The 24,230-nt window shown below is 31.8% G+C and overlaps 1 protein-coding gene across 1 annotated transcript in view; it reads right to left on the reverse strand.

Moving 5' to 3' along the window:
* The window catches only part of Vps13a (vacuolar protein sorting 13 homolog A), a gene marked incomplete at its 3' end in the record, with an annotated part of 156,256 nt that overhangs the window by 18,050 nt on the left and 113,976 nt on the right, over positions 1–24,230 (reverse strand). Inside the window, 13 exon segments of the mRNA XM_046459403.2 lie at positions 3,717–3,877; positions 5,102–5,357; positions 5,504–5,662; positions 7,122–7,223; positions 7,559–7,915; positions 8,367–8,459; positions 14,162–14,394; positions 15,181–15,279; positions 15,282–15,376; positions 15,847–16,016; positions 16,485–16,566; positions 16,568–16,607; positions 20,573–20,720. Of these exon segments, the coding sequence (XP_046315359.1) occupies positions 3,717–3,877; positions 5,102–5,357; positions 5,504–5,662; positions 7,122–7,223; positions 7,559–7,915; positions 8,367–8,459; positions 14,162–14,394; positions 15,181–15,279; positions 15,282–15,376; positions 15,847–16,016; positions 16,485–16,566; positions 16,568–16,607; positions 20,573–20,720 (1,995 nt within the window).

A 24,230-nucleotide genomic window follows, 5' to 3' on the forward strand; every position in this document is an offset into this window, starting at 1 on the left:
AATACAAATTGATAAAAATTATTCAGAAAATAGTTGGGCAAAGAAATAAATATATACCTATTTAAAGACTTAGCAAGTTTTCTCCTGTCATATATCCAGAGAAATATTTACATATATGCACCAAAAAATAGTCATGTTCTCTACAACACTGACCTTACTGATCTTATTAAGAAACAAAGAAACCACCTCATAAATAGTGCAATAATTAAGAAAACTTTCTTGCTGGTGATGTTAGTGTTAGAATTCTTGCCTACCATGTGAAAAGCCCTGGGTCTGAACCTGGCATCACACACACACACACACAAAAGACAAAACAATTTTCTTAGAATTGATTATTTATGCAACAGAATATATTATCATAGATAAAAATAAACATATATATATATATATCATATCATCAAATTGGTATTTTCTATAAGAATAAAAAAAGCAAATACAGACTAAGAAGGAAACAAAATAGATGACTTCAACTTTACTCATTTTTTTTAATTTGAAGAAAAAAATTTAAATGTCAACATTTGTTATATTCCATGCTGTGGACAGAGTGGACTATATATAATAACCTTCTCAAAATTAAAAATACAACTGAAAACTCTTCCTAAGGAAAAGATTTGATATCAAATCAGCAATGTTCACTTCAAATAAGAGACAGTAGGTGTAAGTTTTATAATCACATTTTTTGATTACAAATTTTTGAATAAATTTTTCACTCAACTTGCCACTGATGCAAATGAAACCTACTAAGATCTACATGCTTCCAATAGTGCATATTTGGAATGTGAAGTTAGTTACCAAAGTGTGATTTTTGCTTTGTTTACCCAGTCAAATTTAGTGTGGAAAAAGTCGGTTGGAAGCAGAGAATAAACTAGTTTTTCAAAACTTGGAAAGAAGACCAAATATCTGGAAAAAGGAATCATAAAAGCTTTCTGCAGCTCTTCCCATTTTTCTCTTCTGTCCTTGGGGACACAGCATCCAGTCCCTCTTGCCTTTCTGCCTTCCACCATCTGATTCCAGGACTACATCTTATTGCTACATCCTCTCAGCAGAAAGGTACAATCTTAGAATCACAGTGTTGAGCAGTTCTCACAAGACACCCAAGCTGGTGCCTCTTGATCCTGGACTTCCCAAGCCTCCAAAGTGTTAGAAATAAATTTCTGTTCTTTGTTTTTTAAAAAAGTATAAGTTTATCCTAAAGTTTTTCACTATACAGCAGCAGAGTAATAGGAGAGGGACATGAACAACTAAGGTAAAAACATCACACACACACACACACACACACGCACATAATCAAATCCTGGCTCTATTATTAACTAGTTCTGTGAGCTTGACAAATTCTATTTCTCCTGAATACCAAAAGTAATGAATTCATATATGAGAACATTTAATAATTCAGGAAAACATAACAAAGAAACTCTAAATAATTTCCATCCATAAATATCCAGGGCATAATCCCTGGATATTTTGTTTATCTGTATAAATAACATACTCCCCACACACAAACACACAAAAAACAAACCTGTAAGATACAACGAATGTTCAGTTTTATATATGCTCTTTTAAAATCTCTATTCTTGCTTTTGAAAAAGAATGTTTTAACATATGGATACATCAGATAATATATTGTAGCAATCTTTAATTCTATTTTTCTTTTTCTTCCTTGTTCTTTTACTTTTCTCCTTCCTTCTTTCCTGTCTTCCCTCCTTCCTTCCAAATTCTTTTTCATTTGCAATGGCTCTGTGGAGTACTTAACTAATCCCTCACAGATATGCAGCTTGTCTCTTTTATCAGTATTAAAAAATATGAATAGTAATCTCAATTGGTTTGTCTGTATTGAGGGAAGGTAAGTAAATAACAATCAACAAAATGTTTTAAGGACCTAATGATATATTTTAGATAAAGTCTATTTAAGGTCATTGCTCTAAAAATTGACTGTCAATGCAAATTTACACATTAAAATAATGGAATATTATTATTAACACTTTAATGTTACCAAATTCATCAGTTTAGGTGAGACAGATAAATTTCATGAATGAAACAGCTCACTTAAAAGTAACAGAAAAGGCTGAAGGTAGAGTTCAGGTGTAGATCGTAAAACATTTGCCCAGCATATGCAAGATCCTGGGTTTGGTTCCTAATACCACCAAAAAAGTAGTAGATAACAAATCAATTGAAACCATAGTTTAAAACTTTCCCACAAGACACACAAAACATTAAAATTCTAGACAAAGATTCTCTGTGAACATAAATTCAAAAATTTTAATCACAATTTTAGAAAACAGTCCAATAATATACTTCATGATCAAATGAGATTTATCCTAGGAATGCAGAGTTGATGAAACATTTTTAAATAAATTTAATCTATCATCTCAACAAAATTTTTAAGATCTTCTCAATAAGCTCAGGAAAAAAGGCAAAAAATAAAATAAAATTGGAAATGATGAAGTAAAAATGTCTTTATTTGCAGAAATTATAATTGTCTAAATCTACACAACTGTTTAAATCTACTAGAATACATGAGTCCAGTAAGGTTGTACAATCTGAGTTAATAGAAAAATAATGTATTTCTAAATGCTAGTAATAGATAACTGAAAATTTAAATTTTAAAAAAAGTCAATTTTATCACATTTTGACAAAAATAAATAACCTGACTAAAATTTAAAGAGAAATAGAAAGAACTTACAATATCCAAAGAACTTCAGAAAAGAACAAAGAGGGACAATTTTTACTACCTGATTTCAAGACTTAGCAATCAAGATGATGTGGTACCAGCATAAAGACAAACAGATTAATGAAAAAGAATACAAAGTTTAGAAATAAACCATCTTATTATGGCCAAATAACTTTTGGCAAGTATCAAGAAAATTTGTTGGGAAAAATATAATCTGAGTTGGAGCAACTGGAAAGTCATTTGGAAAGACTGATCCTCAATCTTTACCTTGCAATGTATACAAAGAATCACTAGAGAGGCTGGGGTTGTAGCTCAGTGCGAAAGCCTTTGCCTAGCATGTGTGAGGCACTGGGTTCAATTATCAGCACCATATAAAAATACATAAATAAAATAAAGTTAATGTGTCCATTCACAACTAAAAAAATATTTTTAAAAAAATCACTCAAAATGGATATATGGGATCTCCATATAATGGATTACTTCTCTGCAACTACATGTAACACTATTCACAGAAGTTGATACATATAAAATTTTGTTGAGTGAAAGAAGTTAAATTCTACTCTGTATTCCATTTATATAAAATTCAAGACTATATAATAATGCATATTGAGAACAGATTAGTGGATACGTAGGAATGGGGAAGTTGGGAAAAGGGGAAGTTTTTTTGGTAATAAATATGTTTATTACCTTGACTATGATCAAGTTTCATAAGTGTTTTTATACCAAAACTCAATTTAAAATATATGCAGTTTATTGCCAATACCTTGATAAAGCTATATAATTTTTTCTAATTGAAAAGAAAGGAGATATATATATATATATATATAATAAAAACCTAAAGAAAATACTGATGATTTTTCTTACATAATATCTTATAAAGCCATTCTATAAAAGAATTTTAAGATATATACTGAACAAATTCTTCTAGTAGTGTGGCTACTGATGAGATATTCTCTTTGATATTAACCTACTTCTATTATAGTTTGTATCCATTTAGTAATAATAAGTAAGCATAAAGAATCTCCCCTCCAAATCAATCATTTCATACCTGCACTGGTGAGCGAACTGTTATCTTCTTACTTCCTTCTACTGCATCAATTTGACAAACAATAGATCTTTCAACTCCAGATTCTCTGTGTCTTACAGTGTACAGACATCGTCCTACTTTTGTTAAAGGAATCTTATCAGCAGTCGAGTGGTTAACAGCAGCTAAATTAAATACAGATATTTGAAAGTTTTTACTGTAATTTACTATATATTAATTTTACGTATGGTAAATACCAAAATATCAGATGATGGTCTTAAAATTTTATTTTTTGCTGTTTTGTGATATGGAGATTGAACCCAAGGGTACTCTACTACTGAGCCACATCCTATTTCTTTTTTATTTTTATTTATTTTTAAATTTGAGATAGGGTCTAAGTTGCCCAAGTTGGCCTCCTGAGTAGCTGGTATTTTAGGTATGTATCACTAGGCCCAGTTTAAACCTTTTAAAAATATCTAAGCAATGATAATTATTATTATAAAATTCAAGAATAGTGATCTCTGAGTTGCTGTCACTAATACCTTGAGACAGACATTGGAAAATACTAATGGAACTGAAATTTTTTAGTTTTCATTTATTTCAACTACTTCTGTAACTTTTTAGCTATATGATTAAACAAAATTTTGTATATACTTACCTAATATATACATGTTGTATTGAGTTGTGAAGTTACTTATTTATATAAATTTCACTCACTTTATTCCCAATCAGAAATGTTAGTGCAAAAACAAACAGAGCTAAAACTGATCAATCCACTGACAATGCTCTGAAACACCCATTATGCATTATTTCTTAACTAGAAGAATGAGCAATATTTTTGTAGTCTGCTCCCTGTCCCCCAAATTGAATTACCTTTTTCAAATGATGCCCTCTCCTCCATAGCTACATAAATATCAGAGTATCAGAAAGTGGTAAGGGTAAAGATTTGGAACTGTTTTTCATAATGACTAGGTAGTATGATAATTTAAGAATTTTGTATGAATTCAAACTCTTTGAATTCACTAAGCTACAAAACTGGTAGAATATCTAATACTTTATACCACATATGACTAAAACAGTCACCAAATGCCTATGGTTTATAAAAACTGGAAGAGATACAACATTTTTTCCTCCCCACAATAAAGCAGTTAACTAGCCTGCTCTAAATAAATGGAGAACATAAATAAAGTAGATTTGAATAACACATATTTAGTGATGCAAAGTGCTGCAAAGGCAAAAAAAAAAAAAAAAGCCTCAATCTATTAAAAATCCACCACCACCATCCCAACAACACACACACCTACATATATACCATATAGCCTATACACATACACCCTATACACATACACACTACAAATAGGTAAAATGTAATTTTGAATAAAACGTCAAGAAGGAAATTTATCACTTACTAAGAAGAATGAAGAAGAGTTTGCTGCTTAGGCTGGTCATTGCATTAAAATGGTCATTGTCCTTAGTTCGGACATAATCCATACTTAAACTTTGCATATTTTTTAATGTATATGACTTTGCCAGAGGAACATTGAGTACATTAAAAGAATCACTTGGTGAAACAGAGATCGTAAGTCCAAGACAATTTAAAATCATAAATGGTGCTAGATCCCTTACAAAGACAGGTGCAGATCCAGTAGCAGCTTCGGTAAATGCCTAATGAGGAACAGTTTTCTTAAATGAAAATGTGAAGAACTAAATGATAAGCAGAATATATGACAATTAAATTAACAATAAATGTACTCAAAAAAGGGGTCAACTCAGTCCATTATATCAACATTAAAAGTTTCAAATTTTCTTACCTTAACTAAATTACTTAACATTACAAGGCCACATTTGGATAATGTAATGTTTAACTGATCTTTTGAATAGAAACTGATGACAGTTTTATATTCTGGCACTTTGTAGTTTTCTTCTTCAGAATCTGACTCAACAATAGCTTGTTTTGCTTTCTTTTTCATCTAAAATGATAAATTGTGACATATAAAAAAGAATTCACTTCTAGGAACACAACATATTTCATTCTACAAAGTAAAAACAAACTTGAGACAAATCCAATAATATTGTTATTACAAAGGGCAATAAATTCATTCATTCCTAAATTTACTTGGACATGCCATCATTATGAATCAAGAACATTTACCCTGTTTTAGGATTCAAAGACCTACTTGCCATGCATATTCTGACCTAAAAATTACCAAAGGAATTCACTTATCTAAATCCTTCATCTAAAAATATCTCGAAAATTAAATCAAGTGATATAATACATTAACCTGGGCATGCCAGGCTAGCCATTTCTGTTGTTACTTTAAGTGGCTTTATAGCCCCTAAAAATTTGTTTGTAGTTTGACTAGTCACTATTAGGCAGCAAACATGCTGGTAATACTAAAATCTCTGCTTCAGAAGCACTATTTGTCCATCTAAAAGCCCTGATTATCATGATTACATAAATTTACAATATCTTTTAAGCAAAAAATACACATTTTTCTCTATAAAGTTTTTATGGATAGAAAGATAGATAAGTTTGTTAGAAAAATATTCCCTCCAGAAAGTAAAAGAAACCTGGAATAGACCACAACCTAAAAGAACACATAATATAGCGAAGAATGGGGACTGCAGCTAAATTTGCATCCATCTATTCTACTTTATAGCTATTATTACTTTATGGAAGTCCATTAACCTCTCTGGTCTTAGTCCAGTTACAAATGTTGATAAAAACTGCATCATTTTCAGTGGTGGTGGTGGGGGTGCATTGTGGGGATTAAAGCAAATATACTTTATTCAGAACAATGCCTTATACATCAGTAATGTTAATTATTTGTATTAGAAGGACAGGTAGCACTGGCTTTGGATTTGAAAATCACACTCAGAGGTCAAATAGGGAAGAATGTGCGCAAAGTTGACAATGAGAAAACTTCAACTTTGCTATGATTAAAATTAAAGTGTCTAATGTGGTGTAGACATCAATTTTTGAAAACTTTTTTTTTAGTATATCTCGGGTTATATATAAAGTATGTTGACACCAATTCGTGTCTTCATACATGTACTTTGGATAATGATGTCCATCATATGCTACCATCTTTGCTAACCCCCTGCCCCCTCCCTTCCCCTTCTACCCCTCTGCCCTATCTAGACTTCATCTTCTTTTCAGAATTCAAATATACTTTGATGGGGGATGGTAATACAAAGTCAAGCATGTAGAGTGGCAAAGAGTATATGGAAAATCTCTGTATCTTCTCAATTTTGCCATGAATATAAATGGCTCAAATAAAGTCATTAAACACACACTTCATAAATATAAACACACATTATACATACATATATATATATATATATATATATATACATGTTATATACAAATATATACATAAATATTTATATACATATATTTTATATACATAAATATATACATAAATTTACCTTGATTCCAAGATTCCATGGTCTAAAGTCTTCAGTCTGATCAATTTCTAATGGTTCAAGCAAAGGCTCCCATACACCAAACATTTCATTATAATAATGAACCTAAAGAAAGAATTTTTAATCTTTTTTAAATGAATTGAAGCATCTTGATATTTTTAAAAATGATCTTCCACAATAGTTCCTGTAAACATGACTCTGGCCATGCTATTTCTTCTGCATGAAAAACACGCTGCATGTCATTCAGGAGCTTCCTACAATATAATCCCTCCCTCAGCACCCTCCTCGATTGGCTAACAAATAATGGTCCAGATTTGCCCTTCACAATTTACTTGAGATAAAATCCTCTCTAAAGGCATAAATATCTACATATAATACCTAAAATATTTTATACATAGTACTATTTGTTATAAAAACTACAAAAATAAATATATGCTTACTTCTAGCTCAAGCTGACAGTGGAGATTTATTAGACTACTCCAGTTTTTGCCTTCCCCTGAAAAACATGACTTTGCCAAAAGCATAGGCACTGTTCTATGACCAATTCCAGCCTCAAGAACCAGAAAAATAGAATCAATGTTCAATTTCATCATCTCTCCTTTGGGTACCAATTCAACTGAGGGAGATATTTTTTCAGTTTCATTTGATCCTTCAAGAAACCACATTTTTAAATTCTTTGTATCCTTCTTTTCCCATAAATGTGCTGAAGAAGAAGCCGTCTCTTTTGGGGTGGTTTCTTTAGTTGTATAAAGTGCTGAAGTTATAGTAATCATGGTATTTATGATAACTGGTGAAACCTAAATGGAAAAACAAAATTTCAAAATACATTAAATATATTTGCTAAATAATCATAAGCAATTAATATTAAACATTTATTAACACAAAATAGGAGATATAATTTGTGGCTTACATTAATTTTTACATTACTACAACTAACTTCAATCTGATAAGTATTTACATGAATCTTGTAAATATTGAACTATCAAGTATAATTTCAACTATATGTACTATAACGATAGTAGATATTAATAAAAGCTATCGAATGTCAGTAATAAAACATAGAATAACATACATTATAAAAATCTATGCTAAAAATTTTACAATGTTTCATAAAACTTATCAAAAACTAATTTTTTTCCTTATTTAATGATTTAAAAACTTGCTATAATAATTGCTTGTTTCTATGTTTTACTACTTTAAAAAAAAAAAAGTGTACTAAAAGATTTGAGTGATTATATTTTAACCCACCTTTAGTGTAAGGGATTTTACTGAAATATCAATCACTTGTGGATCTGTACCTGTCTGAGTAGACTGAAAAAACAAGTCACAGGGCTGCAAAACCTATGAGAAAAAAAATTATTACCACTAAATTAACATTCAAATATTAAAACATTTCTATTTCAAGACCTTTATACTAATAAAGCTATGTTAAATAAAAAGTAACTAACTGTAAACAACCAACTGATTCAACACTTCTTAATCGCTAATCATTCTTTATAATAAAGTATTAATAATTGCATTTGCAATAATGTTAATGTAACACATTAAATAGAAATGTTATTCCCCCGGTTCTGGCATTTATTTAATGAGGAATTGAGTTCTAGAAACCTCATACTCAACATCTATAACATGAGGATAATAATACCTATCTCAAGAACTAAGAATCAAAATATTTAACAATTGGTTGGGCATTAACCTCAAAAAGTCAGAATAGGGGCTGGGGCTGCAGATCAGTGGTAACAGTGCTTGCCTAGCATGTGGGAGGCACTGGGTTTGATCCTTAGCACCGCATAAAACTGAACAAATAAATAAAATAAAGATATAAAAAATCAGAATACCCATTTGATCAAAATGTCAGTCAATATATGTACTACTGAGTATCAAATGATTAGCAGCCATTTTTATCTCATTCCATTGTTGACATAAATTAATGAGACAGTACATTTGATCATAAATCTTATAACTGTCATCCTATAAGGTGGCTCTGAACATGTGGCCAATAAAATATAGAGGTTATACTCTTAAAGTCACTGCAGCTTCCATCACTAATGATATTTTTATCCTTCTCTTTGGTCACCCACTTTGGCAGAAAATATATCACAAGCAGTCCTTTGGATTCTTGCCAAGCAAAGCTTCAGAAAACTGATTCCCCAGCTGACAGCTTCATTGCAATCTTATGAGGAATCTTAAGTCTGTATCACCGAGCTAAGAGAAGACTCCTAGATTCTTGACTCTTGGCATCTTCATTTTATAGTCCCCTAGACAGGATACTAAATTTTTCCTATTTTTATAGGAAATTCCAAGGGAATTCAGTTCCACATGCTCATCAGTATAGGAATCCCAACCTACTTCACTGTTTTGGCAAAGTAGAATATATCCCAATTCTTCTCATTTTATTTTCTTCTGAGGGTTCAACAATCATCTAAAGGGCTTTATCTGAGAAGAGATGTGTCAGACCGAAATGTTCATATAATAGCAAGCAAAACATTTGGAGCAATGTGGCTGATATTATCAGGAAGACACATATTCCTGGGAAAGATAATTTCACTCCAAGAGAAGACTCCTCGTTCAAGGGCATGGTATTGGCGTCAGCTCAGTTCTGGTAATGACCTTTTTTGCTCACAGGGTCTAGAAGTGGCACATGGCGTCACATGGCAAAAGACAAAAAGCACACATGCCTGTCTCAACACTTCTTTAATATTCTTAAATATATGAAAAATCTAAAGAACTTACACTATGTGTTTTACTTCACTAAAATCACTAAAATAAAATCTTATCACAGTATTAATCCACTGTACAACTAAAATGAAAAAAGTTCATCTACATAAGGAAAAGCTATAAAAGGCAAGGCAAATTGAAAATTTACCAATACATTAGGCATACTAATTAATTCTGTAATATAATTAAAAACAAATTGAATTTTCCCTAACTGTGGTAAGCAGAGTTCTGTCCTCTGGCCTGTCGAATAACTTATGTCTCTCCCAAATGCAAAATATATTTACCCTTTCCTAACATTTATGTTTTTCATCATATATCTGACTTGTATGTCTCACTGATTCAAAAATTCATCTATTTTTTATCAACATAAAGTTTAAAATGTAAATCATAACCAGCTGCATATGAAGTTCCTGGATATAATCCTTTAAATATAGTTTTTGAGACACAATTTCGCTCCTTCTAAAACTTGAGGTGAGTTACCAGCACCCACCATTCCCAACACTTGATGGTGGCATACACTAGGACAACAGTTTACATATATTCCAGTTCAAATGGGGAAAAAGAATGAAAAAAGAAGCCAACAGAATCCAAAACAATTCTGAAATCTAGCCAGGCAAATGAGTTTCTTGATTCAGTTTTCAAACCTGGGAATAATTCTCTCTCAGCTCCTCTCTCTAAATCTTCCTTCCTTCTTTATAAAAGATAGGGCAAATCTGCACCTTTAAAGTTTTATCATTCTTCCCCTCAATGGTAGAATTTTGGGGGTTCAAGAGTCTCTATTCATTTGATACTCAGTCCTTGTCAGTCTAAATATAATAGTGTTTCAGGCAAAATAATTTTCTTAGGAAGTCTGCAAGTCTTTTGTGGATTTCATGAGAATTCATTCCATTACACAAAAGCCACATCCAAATATCTCTTTTTGAAGAAAACCTGGTCTCCTCATGAGAAGACTAATGAGTAACACCCTTGTGCTTAATAGAGGCCTTCTGGATTAAGATACCAAACAAATCCTAATCTTGTGAAGGGGACCTTTAAGTGACTGAACATTTATCTTTCTTAGGTGTTAGCAAAACATTATATAATCACACAATCTTTTCTCCAGATTACCCTCTAGACACCCAGTTCTGCTTTCTAGAAGCTTTTGCCATTTGGAAAGGCTGAGAATTATCAAAATCATTAAATTCTGGTTCTTTTTAACATTTTTCCGCAATTTATTTCTGTCTTCCAGTATTTTATTATAAACAGCAAAAAAAAAAAAAAAAACAGGCAAGAGGCAATCTCTTTAGCTATACATGCCAAACTTTGTCACAAGTTCCATTTTCTATGTAACCATAAGTCAATTCTGTGAAGTTTCTTAATCACTGTGTACCAATCTCCTCTTCCACCAAGTTTCCAATAATGTATATTTTATTCTCCTCTGAGTCCTCACTGGTAATGTTCTCCTTCACCACATTTTTGTCAAGAGTGTGTTTGATATAATTAAGACTTACTCTATCATTATCAAAATTTCTCTAATGTCTACTTACTGCCCAGTTCCAAAGATGCTCCCACATTTAAAATAAATTATTACAACAGCATCTTACTTCTGGAGCAAAACACTATACATATTAGTTTTATAATACTGTGAAACAAATAACCACACATTTAGTGGTTTAAAATAACACAAATGTATTATTTCCCAGATTTATGGGTCAGGAATTTTGATGAAATCAAAATTGAACATGTGGCCAATAAAATAAAACATGTGGTGTTTAGCTTTTTGAGTTCTTTATATACCCTACAGGATTCATCTTAAAAAGGAGGACTGACTATGGAAAGACCTGCTTTCAACTTCTTTAAAATTGATGGTGGAATTCACTTCCTTGTGGCCCTAACACTAAGATCCCATATGTATTCTGTCAGTCAGGGACTACTTCCTGTTCCCTACGTCCTTGCCATGTGGCCCGCTCCTTGACATGGCAATTTTTCATTCAAAACAGCAAGACGGCATCTCCCTGATGCTTCATCATATTTCTAATATTTCACTGAGAATAATCACACTCCCCATTAACACATAGTCAACTGATTAGTAACCTAATATCATCCATAGGGGAGGAAAAACTGTGTAGAAAGAACAAAAATCGGGGGAAGAAATCTTGGAATTCTGTTTAATACACTTACAGAGAAAACTAAATTGGAAGAAAAAAATCTAAAACCATTCCCCCAAAGAAATCACACAAAAAAATACTATTATTCTTTTGTTTGGGGGGGGGATCTCTTTTATTTAGGATCTATATTCAGAGACTCTGTCTATAAGGAATCCAGAAAAATTTATTCTTTTTTACTACTATAACCCCCTCACCATATTTCTCCCTTGTTATATGATTTTTACTGTGGAGACTATTAGTGCTTCCCCTTCAAAGAAGCAATCTTATAAGGTTCAACCAAACATGAACAGGCACTTAACAAATGCTCACAATAGACTCCTTACATTGCAGAGATTGATTGTGATAGGGAGTACTGCCCCAAGTTGAAGACCACTGAATAACAAAGAGAAAAGATAAAATATATGAGATAAGGTGATGTCTGGGTAAATACGTTGTGGAAATATGTTCTATGAAACTCAGTTTTTTCAACACATACAGTTCCCTTCTTCTCAAAATACATTCCTATGATTCCTCCTGCCCAAGTTTAAGATCTACTTATCCTTTAGGTTATCACCATAAATATGACTTCCAGTGAAAAGCGCCTCCCCACTCTCCCGCAACAGATAACCCCAACCAATAAACATAATGCTGGTATACTACAGGAAAATCTATCAACATAATTTAACATAAGAATAGGAAAAACTATTCATTTTTTCAACAGTCTACCAATAGTCACACAATAAAATGCTATACTTAATAAGATATTTTCTGTCATAAAATTAGATGTATAAGACTTTATATCTCAACATACTAAAAGTTTTATATATAAAATCAAACATTAAAAGTAATAATATCACTTCATTTGTTGCTTCTATTTTTCCTTCTTTCTATATAAAAATTACCTACTATATTTCTTCTGCATTCTCTCACTTTTTGAAAATGTAAACTCTTTCCTAACTTCCTAATACATCTCTTTCCCCCTAATTTACTATACTTTTTCCATCTTTCAGAACTAACTGTCCCCCATCATTAATGCTGATACATTCATTGCTGCTGTGGATGATATACTTGACACCTGCTGTTTGCTTTAAAGACAGATCTAGCTCATGGTTATTTTCCTTAGAGCCTCCCTTTTCTTAATAATGAGCAACTTTGCAAACTAAGACAAGGTTTATTTAGTATCTTAATTTTTTCATTTAATGGGGATTGAACCCAGGGGGCTTAACCACTGAGCAACACACATTGCCCTTTTTGTATTTTATTTAGAGATAGGGTCTCACTAAGTTGCTTGGTGCCTCACTAGATTGCTGAGGCCAGCTTTGAAATCGTGATCCTCCTGCCTCAGCCTCCAAAGCCTGAGGTTCGGACGTTCAACACAACATGGACAGGCCTTGGATTACAGGCGTGTGCCACCATGGCCAGCCTATTTAATATCATTTTTTAAAAAATATTTATTGTTTTACTTTTAAATGGACACAATATCTTTATTTTACATTTATGTAGAGCGAGCACTCTACCTCTGAGCCACACCCCAGCTGTATTTAATATCTTAATCAATATATATTAACTTAAAATTATAATGTCTATTATATTTCATAATTAGAATATTTATGCTTCTATTACTCCTTTAGAAGCCTAATCATTTTCAAGTGTATTTTTTAAACTATTGGGAATCTATGCAAATAAACTAAGAATTAAGAGTTTTAAGGAGGAAGAAAACCAAGTGACTACTAGTGAGTAAAATTCAAATATGAAGTATATCAAAGCAAATGGCTGAGGTTGAAAATATGTTATATGCAGACAAGCAAAACACCCAAATGGGGGATAAAAAGGGAAAATAATAAAACTGAAACAACACAGAAAACAACTGGTAGAAAGTCCTAAAAGTCAAAGAGCAGTTTGAAACTGACATGGTTAGAAATTCAGAGTAAGATCTTAATTGAAAAGTACCAAGATGAAACCAACTTCTCAGTAAGAAAATTCCCACAAACACACACAACAATGAAGAACATCTACAAAAATGAAAAAAAAATTTGAAAACTGGTATAATAATATTCTAAATGAGGCTCTTCGAACAGAGACAAAGTTATTATACAGAACAAGGTTGGAAAGAAAATAGGAAATTTTCACTCCTAAAAATGATATATATTATATATTAAATCAGTTACAATTAAGCAAATAATTAGTTAGTAAACTCACAGTAGTGATTTTGCCTTTTCTCTTGGCTGGAAGAAATGGGCATGCTCTGATTTGGAGATCTTTAATAGCAGCAGTTATTGTACTATTTTTACTGTCACCTTTACAGCAAATTTCACATTGTGTTGTAATGACCAAGGCAGGAGCATCATTTTTTGGCATGTCAGCCACAAACACAATTTCAGGGTTTTTAATAAGAATATTAACTTCCCATTTCTCTGATTCCTGTACAGGTGCTAAAATAAAAATAATAATTCAACATCTTAAATATATATGTATTTGTTATATAAGTATTACTTATAAGTATTTGATTATTTATGAGAAAAACATGTTTCTCTAAGTACAAAAGGAAAATAAAAGAATCATAGATCCGAAAATAATCTACTCAAAATTTCTCTTTGTTTTTTTGTTTGTTTTTGGTGGCACTGAAGATTAAACCAATGGACTCATGCATACTAAGTACATGCTCATTCAAGCTCCAATTCTCTCATGACTTGGAGAAACACTAACAACTGTGGGACAAAATCTTTACTATTTAAGGGCACAACTGGAACCTAATCTAGATTCCAAATCTCAACCTGATACTCTTTCTACTACATGAAATATGTTAAAAAATATAAAAATTATATGTAAAAGCTATTTATCAACAGAACAGAATAAAACACAAATATATTAAATTAAGATATTATCTTTGATCCCAAAAAGATGTGGTTGGTTCTTATTCTCCCTACTTGTTTTCTTTCGGCAACTTAATTTGTTCATATTGTTGCCTGTAGATAAGCAAATTACTTATTCCAATGTAGGTCTCATAATTTTTTAACCCAATATATATTTGCACTGTCAAAAAAAATACAAACTGCATATACTCTCAGAAAACACATTAAGGGTTTCCTCCTACTCTGAACAATAAAGATTTTAATTTATTTCTGCATTTACTCTGATCATCTAAATGGCTAACCAAGATAAGTGCTATTATAGTATTTCAAAAGTAAAGATATTAAATATTTTAACTGGTAACTAACCTTCTTTAGAAGTCCATGCTTGAACATTGGTCTCTGTAATAGACCCTGCTGTGTATGCCTCCAAAAAGACATTTGCAACTGTCAGCAGGAATTCCACACTTGAAAGACTGCATCAGTCACAGAACCATCTCTGATTTTCCTAAACTTAACATCCATCATGTCCTTTTTGTCAAACCCAACTGTCAGTCCTATCATTCTGAAAAACACAATAACAATGCCTATGTATGAGTAATTTACAAATAACCAAATACACCAATTAAAACTTTAAGGCCTCTTATTCTTTTACTAAGAACAAATAAGCACTCTGAAGTCATGTCTCCTAGGAAGACCCACAAAGTGCTATAAATAACAGACCTTTAAACTTCTGGAGCATAAATACTTCATAAATTAGAAACTTCATGTTTAAGAAATTATCATTTTTGAAAGTCAGCATGCTTTTTCCCATTTATTTTTATTTATTCAATGAATCTATCAACTGTCTAGTAAGAGCATATAACTAAACCAGAACATTTCAAATGTAACATGAATATCATGACTTGACTGAACTGAAGCTCTGAAGATCCTAAGATGTAAACAGAAAGTTAAAATGTAATCCTAAAGGTATGCTCTATACAATATACCAACAATTTCTAAGGTAAAAATTCAGAATGCTATTATAATACATACCTAGGAGTTGCTTTCTTGATGTGAGGTCTTTTATCATCTAAAATACAGTTTCTTAATGAGAAAGAAGAAAATATTGATTCATCTGTATACATTTTTAAATTACTTGTAATATTTTCCAACTTGAATTCAGCAAGTTTCAGAGAAGGATCACGAACATCTGTAAAAGCCTCCTGTGGAATAAGAAATCCAAACAGAAATCTGAAAATTATACAAAAATAGGTTTAAAGTATACTTTATGATATAAACTACTAGAAATTATTATATCTGCTTATCTGAAATATCAAAATTCTCTAATTTCGGGAGTGATGCAGGGGCTAATTCCAGGGCTTTGCACATGTTGAGTATGTACTTTACTGCTGAGCTATATATAACCTCTGCTCCAAAATTCTATATTTTCAAAGGACTCTCCAATAAAATGCCAAAAATAATTTATTTTTCACATTATTAGTTATATAAAAGTAATAGCTAATTAAAAATGGAAATGGTCAAAATTATTGTCAATTTAAAGTGAAAAGATCAACCATTTCTTCAGAAGAACACTACAAAATACACACAGAATATGAACAAGCATTACTGATAAACATTCACATATATAATTTTTCACAATAAAATGTATTTTCTTTTCTTCCTCAACTTACCTGTTCAGGACCTGGACTATACAGTACCATGGTGAGATAATCAGTTTTGAAACTCATATTTAGTGTTGTCTTGAGAAGCATGTGAATGTACTTCTACAACAGCAGCTGTTACCATAGTTGCTCCTTGAAAAATTATTGAGTAAGAGAAAAAAATATGAAAAGTAGCTTATTAGAACAACCATGAAATAGATTCAACAAATTAAGATGTTATTCAAGAAAATTAAAAATATTAGAAATTCACATATAGAATTTCTGGCTTGGGATTCTTTGCATAATAATTTGGGAATATTAAACACTCAGCACTCCTGTTTTCTATCAATGCTTCCATTTCTACTTTTATAATTTGGGAATAATAAAACTAACCACAGGGTTTGTTTTGAAGATTAAGTAAATCAGCATGTGTAAAATGTATACTAAAGTGCTTAACAATAAGTAAATAAAGCACCTGTCACATAGTTTAATATTGAAATTTTACTTTTAAAAAATAAGACCAAATAAGATACATTAGATGTTATTTTAAAAATTGTTCCACTAATCAGGACTCAAATATTGTGTTTCCTACATTTAAATTTTAATGAGAATGTTATATGTATATGATATATATTAAATGGGTTTATAAGGAAAACACATCAATTCCTAATTCTCATTCAACCCAACTCAAGAGACAAGATCAACATTCCAGGTAATTTATTTCTAATTAAGATAATATTTACATAAAATGAAATAAATGAATCCTATCCGAACAACTTAATGAGACTTCATAAATGTATACATCCATGTAACCAACCCCCCAACATATGGAACATTTAAATCCCCCCCCCCCCGCGAAAGTCTCTTTAATTGATCTTTCCAGTCAAATTCCAACATCCCTACCATTCTAATTTCAATCATCATGGATTAATTTTGTCTGTGCCTAAATTCTATTTCAATGGAATAATACAGATTGTACCATTTCATGGTTGGCTTCTTTCAGTGAACATAATGTTTCTGAGATTTATTTATGTTACTACATGCATCAGTAGTTCACTTATGGAAGTAATCATGCACTCTGAAAACAGTTTATTCATTCACCTATTGAAAAACATTTGGATTATTTTTAGATTTGGACTTCTATGAATAAATCATTTTGTGTATATACACACTTATTTTGGAATAGGGTGGGGTTAAATACCTAAGTGTGGAGTTACTCTATTATAGGTAGGTGTATATTAACTGGCAAACTCTTTGTCAAACTGGTTATACTACTTCATATTCCTACAGGTCATATGTGAAAGTTTTAGCAATTCCATTTTCTCCATCAACATTTGGCATTGTAAGTCTATTATAATAGTCTAGTAGACTAATATAATTCTTTATAGCTACAAATTTCTTTCAGCATTGCTTAAGTTGCAGTTCACAAATTTTTTCATATTTTATGTTGATCATTATTCAGTTCAAATGACATAGGTATAAAAATTTCCAGAAGAAAATTATTAAAATAACAATATATTCTAACCTTTATTTCTTGTGCCATCAATTTTAGATATTATCTTCATAATTCCGATTATTTATATATTATTTCATTCACCTGTCACATCTTCCTCTCCAGATTTAATTAGTTCTGTCTTTACTTCCTTATTATTATGGTTAATAACATTTGCTTATTTATATACTCTTTCTCTGTCTTCCCTTGCCCTCCAAACCTTTATACCAAGAGCTAACTTTTAATAGGTCACAGCAAGGGAGCTGCTCTGCTAGGTAAGAAATCCTAACCCAGAAGAAGGTCATCTACAAATGGTTTGGCACCTACATAGTCTTTCATGTGTTGTTGGACTATGTAATATTTTTCAGTGAAGAGATTTATAGTTTATTATAATACTGCCTCTGGAACTTTAGCTACACTGGTGCATCTCTCAAAAATGAAAATTCTTCTTTCCCATTCTAACAGTAGCTAAAAAATCATGGAAAATTCAGCACACTGTATTTCTGCATTACAATATACAGATTTCTTTCTTAAAAACAGAAAACTTACCATTCTCTCTATGCCACTTATAAAATATAGTTAAGTCCTCATCACACAAATTATGTACAATTTATGCTACTTTTCTTAGGATATAGGACATAATTCTACCTAAATTTTCTTCTTCTTCTTTTCTATTTTTTTTGTTCATTAAATAGTCTTGGTTCCTTTTTAATGAAAACCAAGTACTTCCAGCCTAGTCACATATATAATTTTGGGATTTCTTTAAAATGCACTCCTGGGTAGAACCATTATTGTTTGATATTTTCCACTTTCTGATTCCTAGTTTACCTTGCTGGAACATATTTTTAAACTCAATTTTTTAGGTGTGGATATTTGGGAGTTTGAGTACATTTTTTTTAATCTGTATTTTTTAGTTATAGTTGGACACAATACCTTTATTTCACTTATTTATTTTTATGTGGTACTAAGGTTCCAATCCAGAGTAGGAGGAGAGTGCTCTACCACTGAGTCAGAACCCCAGCCCAGAGTACACTTTAATCAATGAAAAATCTAAGAATTCTTTTGTTTTCACATTTTAGATGATGGTTTGGCCATATACAGAATCCTAGCTTTAAAATCACTTTTCTCAGAATTCTGAAATATTGCTCTATTTTCACCTATTATCCAGATTCCCATCTTATCAAGTTCTACTGATAATGCAAAAGCAATACACCCCTGCACACACACACAATCAATAATCTAGTCCCTTAGTAGGCAGCCTGTTTCTTTTTTTCTCGTAACTTTTAAAATCTTACCATTTTTGGTTCTGATAGTTAAAAAAAGGAAATTTTTTTTATATGGGGAGACATAGTTTACTCAAGCTGCTTAAAATCTGGTAGATTCTTTATAAGAGTTGACTTGATATTCTACTTAAATACAGAGTTTAATACCTATTTGGAAGCTTTCATTCTCTCAGATATTTCCCCTGCAGTATCTATTATTCTGGAATTGGGCTTTCTGAACTGAAGCAACACTTTTTCATCCCTGTGTTTTTGGGGATTTGTAGTTTATTATGATACTACCTCTGCTGCTACAGTTTCGATAAAGCAACTCTCTAAAATAGAATGTGAGAGAAGAGAATTTCTTTATTTTAGAGAGTTGCTAACAGTGGCTCAATTATGCAAAATTTAGTATGCTACACTTCTGCACTATAAGTATATACTGTTCAATTATTTGTTTATTTTAGAAAACACTAATGTATTTATTGTTTCTTTCATGCTTGTGCTCTTGTGATTTTCCTCAAATCTGACCATTTATGTTTAACAATAAAGGACTGTGTTGATTAGATAGTAAGGATGGGTTTCCAGTATTGCTGTAAATGTAAGGTTATTTTTGTGTAAGGATTCTCCAAGTGGTAAAGCTATATAATACCTCAGGGCTTTGAAAATGTAGACATCATGGATTAGTAGGTTTTACTTTATGGTAGGTAGGTTTGGGGATCTCCAAATTGTACAATGAGGATAACACTTCATTATTCTGCATCAAAATCATCTTAGCATTCCTAACTAACCCAATTTTTCACACGCTAGTACTGAACTTAGCACCCAGCTATATTCCACATAGCACTTTGGATCTAACACTGGAAAACAACTTTCTAAGTTATGATTCCTTCTATCCTATTTTTCAGCCATTTATCTTGAAAACATATGTTAAAACCCATCATCTACAATGATCATCTTTCTATATACACTCATAATATTTTGATATTCCTAATACCATTGTATACTATTATAAGGATAAGGAAGAGGGTTGCAAGCAGATGGAAGGACCTATAGGAAAGTTGAGAAAAAAGTAACAAAACAGAACTAGGAATTTTAATTCAAAGGATAAATATCAACAGAATGATTAATAAAAGAGATAATTTATGAATGTCTAAATGGAATTAGAGCATTAGAAAGAGATTTATTAATCCTATGAGAAGAAGAAAGAGAAAGGGAAAGGAAAGAAAGAGAGGAGAAAGGAAAAAAGGAATAGAAGAAAGGAGAAAAGAGGGAGATGGGGCAGGGGACAAAGGAGAGGAGGGGAAGAATAAATAGAGAGAGGACAGAAAGCATGAAAAGGGGGAACCAATTTAAGGTTAACTTACCTCCTGAATGGTATGAAGCATTAGCTACTCCATTAGAATTGCCAGAGTGGTCTTTCACACTAGCAGATGAGGCATTAACATCTTCATACCATAAGTTGCCATATAATGTTTTAAAAATAGTAGTCATATCTTCTTGACTAAGAATAAACTATTTAAAAAAATAATTTAGGAAAATAAAAAAAGAAAATACAAGGAAAAATGTTATGGGCCAGGGTAAGGCAATGACCAAACAGACTCCATTTTACCCTGAGACTCCATATCATGTAAGAAATGCTTCTCCCATGGGAAAGCCCCAACTCTGTACCCATCAACAGTTACCTAGCAATTCTTATACAATGTAAAATTGTTCTCTTTGCTTTCTATATTTCTAGGGCAACGTACCTTGTCAGAGATTAACTGTCTAGACTTTAGTAACCATTCTCTAACTTGTACTCAACTAGGATCATTTTGACCCACTTCCTTTCTGCTTGCTTGCTGCTATGCCAACTGGAAAGTCTTGTGGGAAATACCAAAGTACCCATTATACTGTCTCATTAACTGCACAATTCAGCTTCTGTACTTTCTTGCTTATATTGGCTAAACCCTCAAACGTCCCTTTTGTGGGTTTTTTGTTTTTGTTTTTGGCTTAAATATGAGGCCAACTGAAGGTAGGCGCGTCACTCTGACCATCTCGCTTTTAGAGAGTTAGAGTGTCTGCTGGTGGCCAGCAATAAAAGCTTAATTGGAATGGCAATGTGTGGTCTGAGAGTTATTTGAGGGTCTCGGTATTGGTATAACAACAACAAAAAAAAGATTTGTTCTTTTTAATACCCCTATATCCTTCCCTTAAAATTCTCATGTAAGAAAAATGAAAAACTTATTTAATTTTAGCTCTCTAACTGAAATTTAGATTAAAATTTTAATGCATAAGAACATTCAGTTTTCTAAATGCCATGTGATCTTTAGGAATTTGTGAAATACACAACTAAATTAGATAACTACTGGCAGTGAACTACTTGTTATGAATGTGCCAAATAATCCAGTAATTTTAAACCTTTAAAATGAACTTTCATTGGTCAGTAGTTATCCAATACTTTGGACACTTTTGATTATTAATCATCTATTTTATAAAAGATAGAACAGCCAAAATAACAGTATATTTGTGTGATGAAATATATAATGTGTTTTGCATGAATTATTTTATTTCAATCTCACAAAAGTCTTAAGTATGTGAAATATAATCCTGATTTTATAAGAAAATAAACCTAAACAGTTAAGTAAAATGCTTAAGTTCACATAAACTTCAATAACTCTCTCACAGTTAACTTCAAACCCCACTTGTTTTGAAATTAGCCTATACCAACACCATAAGACCTATCATGAGAGATATAGTGGTTAATTGTATGTACACACAAAGGTATGGTATGTTTCATTAGTTTGGTTCGCAGTAGCTAAATATCTTGTCAAATATTATTCTAGACATTCTTCTAAAGTTTTTTGTTTGATGAGATTAACATTTAAATCAGTAGATTTTGAGCAAATGAGACTCCTTTCCATGACAGAGTTGGCCTCATCCAATCAGTTGAATGCATTCCCTAGAAAGAAGACTGACCCCTTTCAAGCAAGAATTTTGCTGCAGGCTACCTTAAGACTGCTGCAACATCAACATTTTCCTGTGCCTTGTATTGGCCTACCTTGTACCTTTTGAACTTGTTAGCCTCCACATCATATGTACCAATTTCTTAAGCTAAATCTCTCCCTTTTACCCCTACCACACCATTCCTATTATTTATTTCTTTGGAGAACCATGAATAAAGTAACAGCATTTATATATTTAAAAAAATGAATTTTAAATTGATGTATGTGATCAAGACAGTTTTTTTAATTGCGAAATTGTGACTTAATTCTGAACTTGTCAAAACTGTTTTTATTTCTGGTTGTAAAAAGCTAAAGGGATTTTAATTACACAAAATTTTACAATTGTATTGAAATCAGGCTTCCTTTGACTGTACTTCATCTAGTTTTTAAGATAAAGTCCATATATACTTTATTCATGCTACCTATGTTTTTTTAAAAACTTTCATTCATTCTCTTTTTACTCATGACACTATTTTGTGCTCATTATGGTGCAAGCATTGCAAAAATAATATGTTCATATAAATTAGTTAGCTGAAATTAAATGTTAGAACTTTTAAATCATTTCTTTCAATTAGTACAGTACAATGAATTCCCCTCAAATACTGATTTTTAATCCTAACTCTTCAATCTAGACAGCAGCTCACTGGAAGAAGCTAGAAGAATTGTAAGGATTGCAAGACCGCTGATATATGGCTCCTACAAGTCAGGGCAGGCAGAAATCAAAAGTTGTTGCACTTGGTCTGCATACATGAGTCTAAATTACTTCATTCCAGCTTCTGACAGAGAATAAGGTCCTAGGGTATAAACATGAGGTCCAAAAGGGATAAAATATGTGGGCTGTGGAGTGAGCTACGGCAATACTTGCTAATTGTTCAGGTGAATCAGGGTAGGGGAAGACTGAACTTCCTCCTAGTGAATCTGCCCCAGAAGGCACCCAGGTATTTGCAGGTGATCTGCAGCATCACATGAATATTCTGCATGAAGTCTCCTGAGAACAGTGAGCGAAAACAAAATCTGTTGCCACACGAAAATCTGCCTAATAACATAGTGGGATGTGGATCTCCCTGCATTCTGGGTAGAATATGCTATTTATGTTTTTTAAGTTTCTATCTGTTCTCTTACCAATATAAAGAGAATTTAAATATTTCAAAAATTTATCTGAAGACACCATTCATCCCCAACCCTATAAGTTAACGCATTCATATTACCTTACTTACTAAAAGCTTAAAGACTCTCAGTTGACACCATCACATTTTAAACACTGTATATAATTTTGACTTAAAAAGTCTGAAATCTCAAACATGATGGTTTTCTCTTTTTGAATAAAATTTTATAGAGAAATAGAAAGGAAAACTGGGGATGGAAGGCGGGGAAGGATCTAAGTAGATTTCTTTAAGAATAAACAGAGTATATGTTGCTGCCACTTCAGTAAAGCATGTGATAATAGTTTTGACTTCAATCCTGTCAGAAGGGAAAAATAAGGACTTGTGGGTGGTGTGTTAGAGATCTGCAAAGTAATGTCAATGAACAAAGCTATAACTAAGGTGATGACAACATTTACCATTTTCACCTTCAACCTCCCCACTCCTCTAGACATTCTCTTCCTTTAACTTTTTTTTTTACAGGTTATTTCATATTTTACCATAGTTTTAAATATTATATGCTGATAACTTATCAAATAATATTTCCAGCCTAGACCTGTCCACTAAATTCTCCATGAATACAACTAATTGACTGTTTCCTTCATGGAATTTATCACAATTTATAACTATTTTAAATACGTGTCCATTCACTTTTTACTATCTAACTAGTGCATATTTATTCCAGATCACCATCACCACCAACCACTGCCTTAGACTTGTAAGTTACATGAAGTAAAATGTCATATCTTCTTTGTCACTATATCTCCAGCACCTAACACAAGGCTTCACACACAGTAAGTACTCCTTTGTATTTATATTTTAACTGGCAGCAAATCCTTAGAGTATCTGTTAAAAGAGCAAACGGAGAATATTAAAAAATTCTAGACTAATAAGTCACA

This window comes from Marmota monax, unplaced genomic scaffold (genome assembly GCF_021218885.2).
Source record: "Marmota monax isolate L192 unplaced genomic scaffold, Marmota_monax_Labrador192_F-V1.1 WCK01_AAM20220418_F8-fsc00059, whole genome shotgun sequence".
NCBI classification, from domain to species: domain Eukaryota; kingdom Metazoa; phylum Chordata; class Mammalia; order Rodentia; family Sciuridae; genus Marmota; species Marmota monax.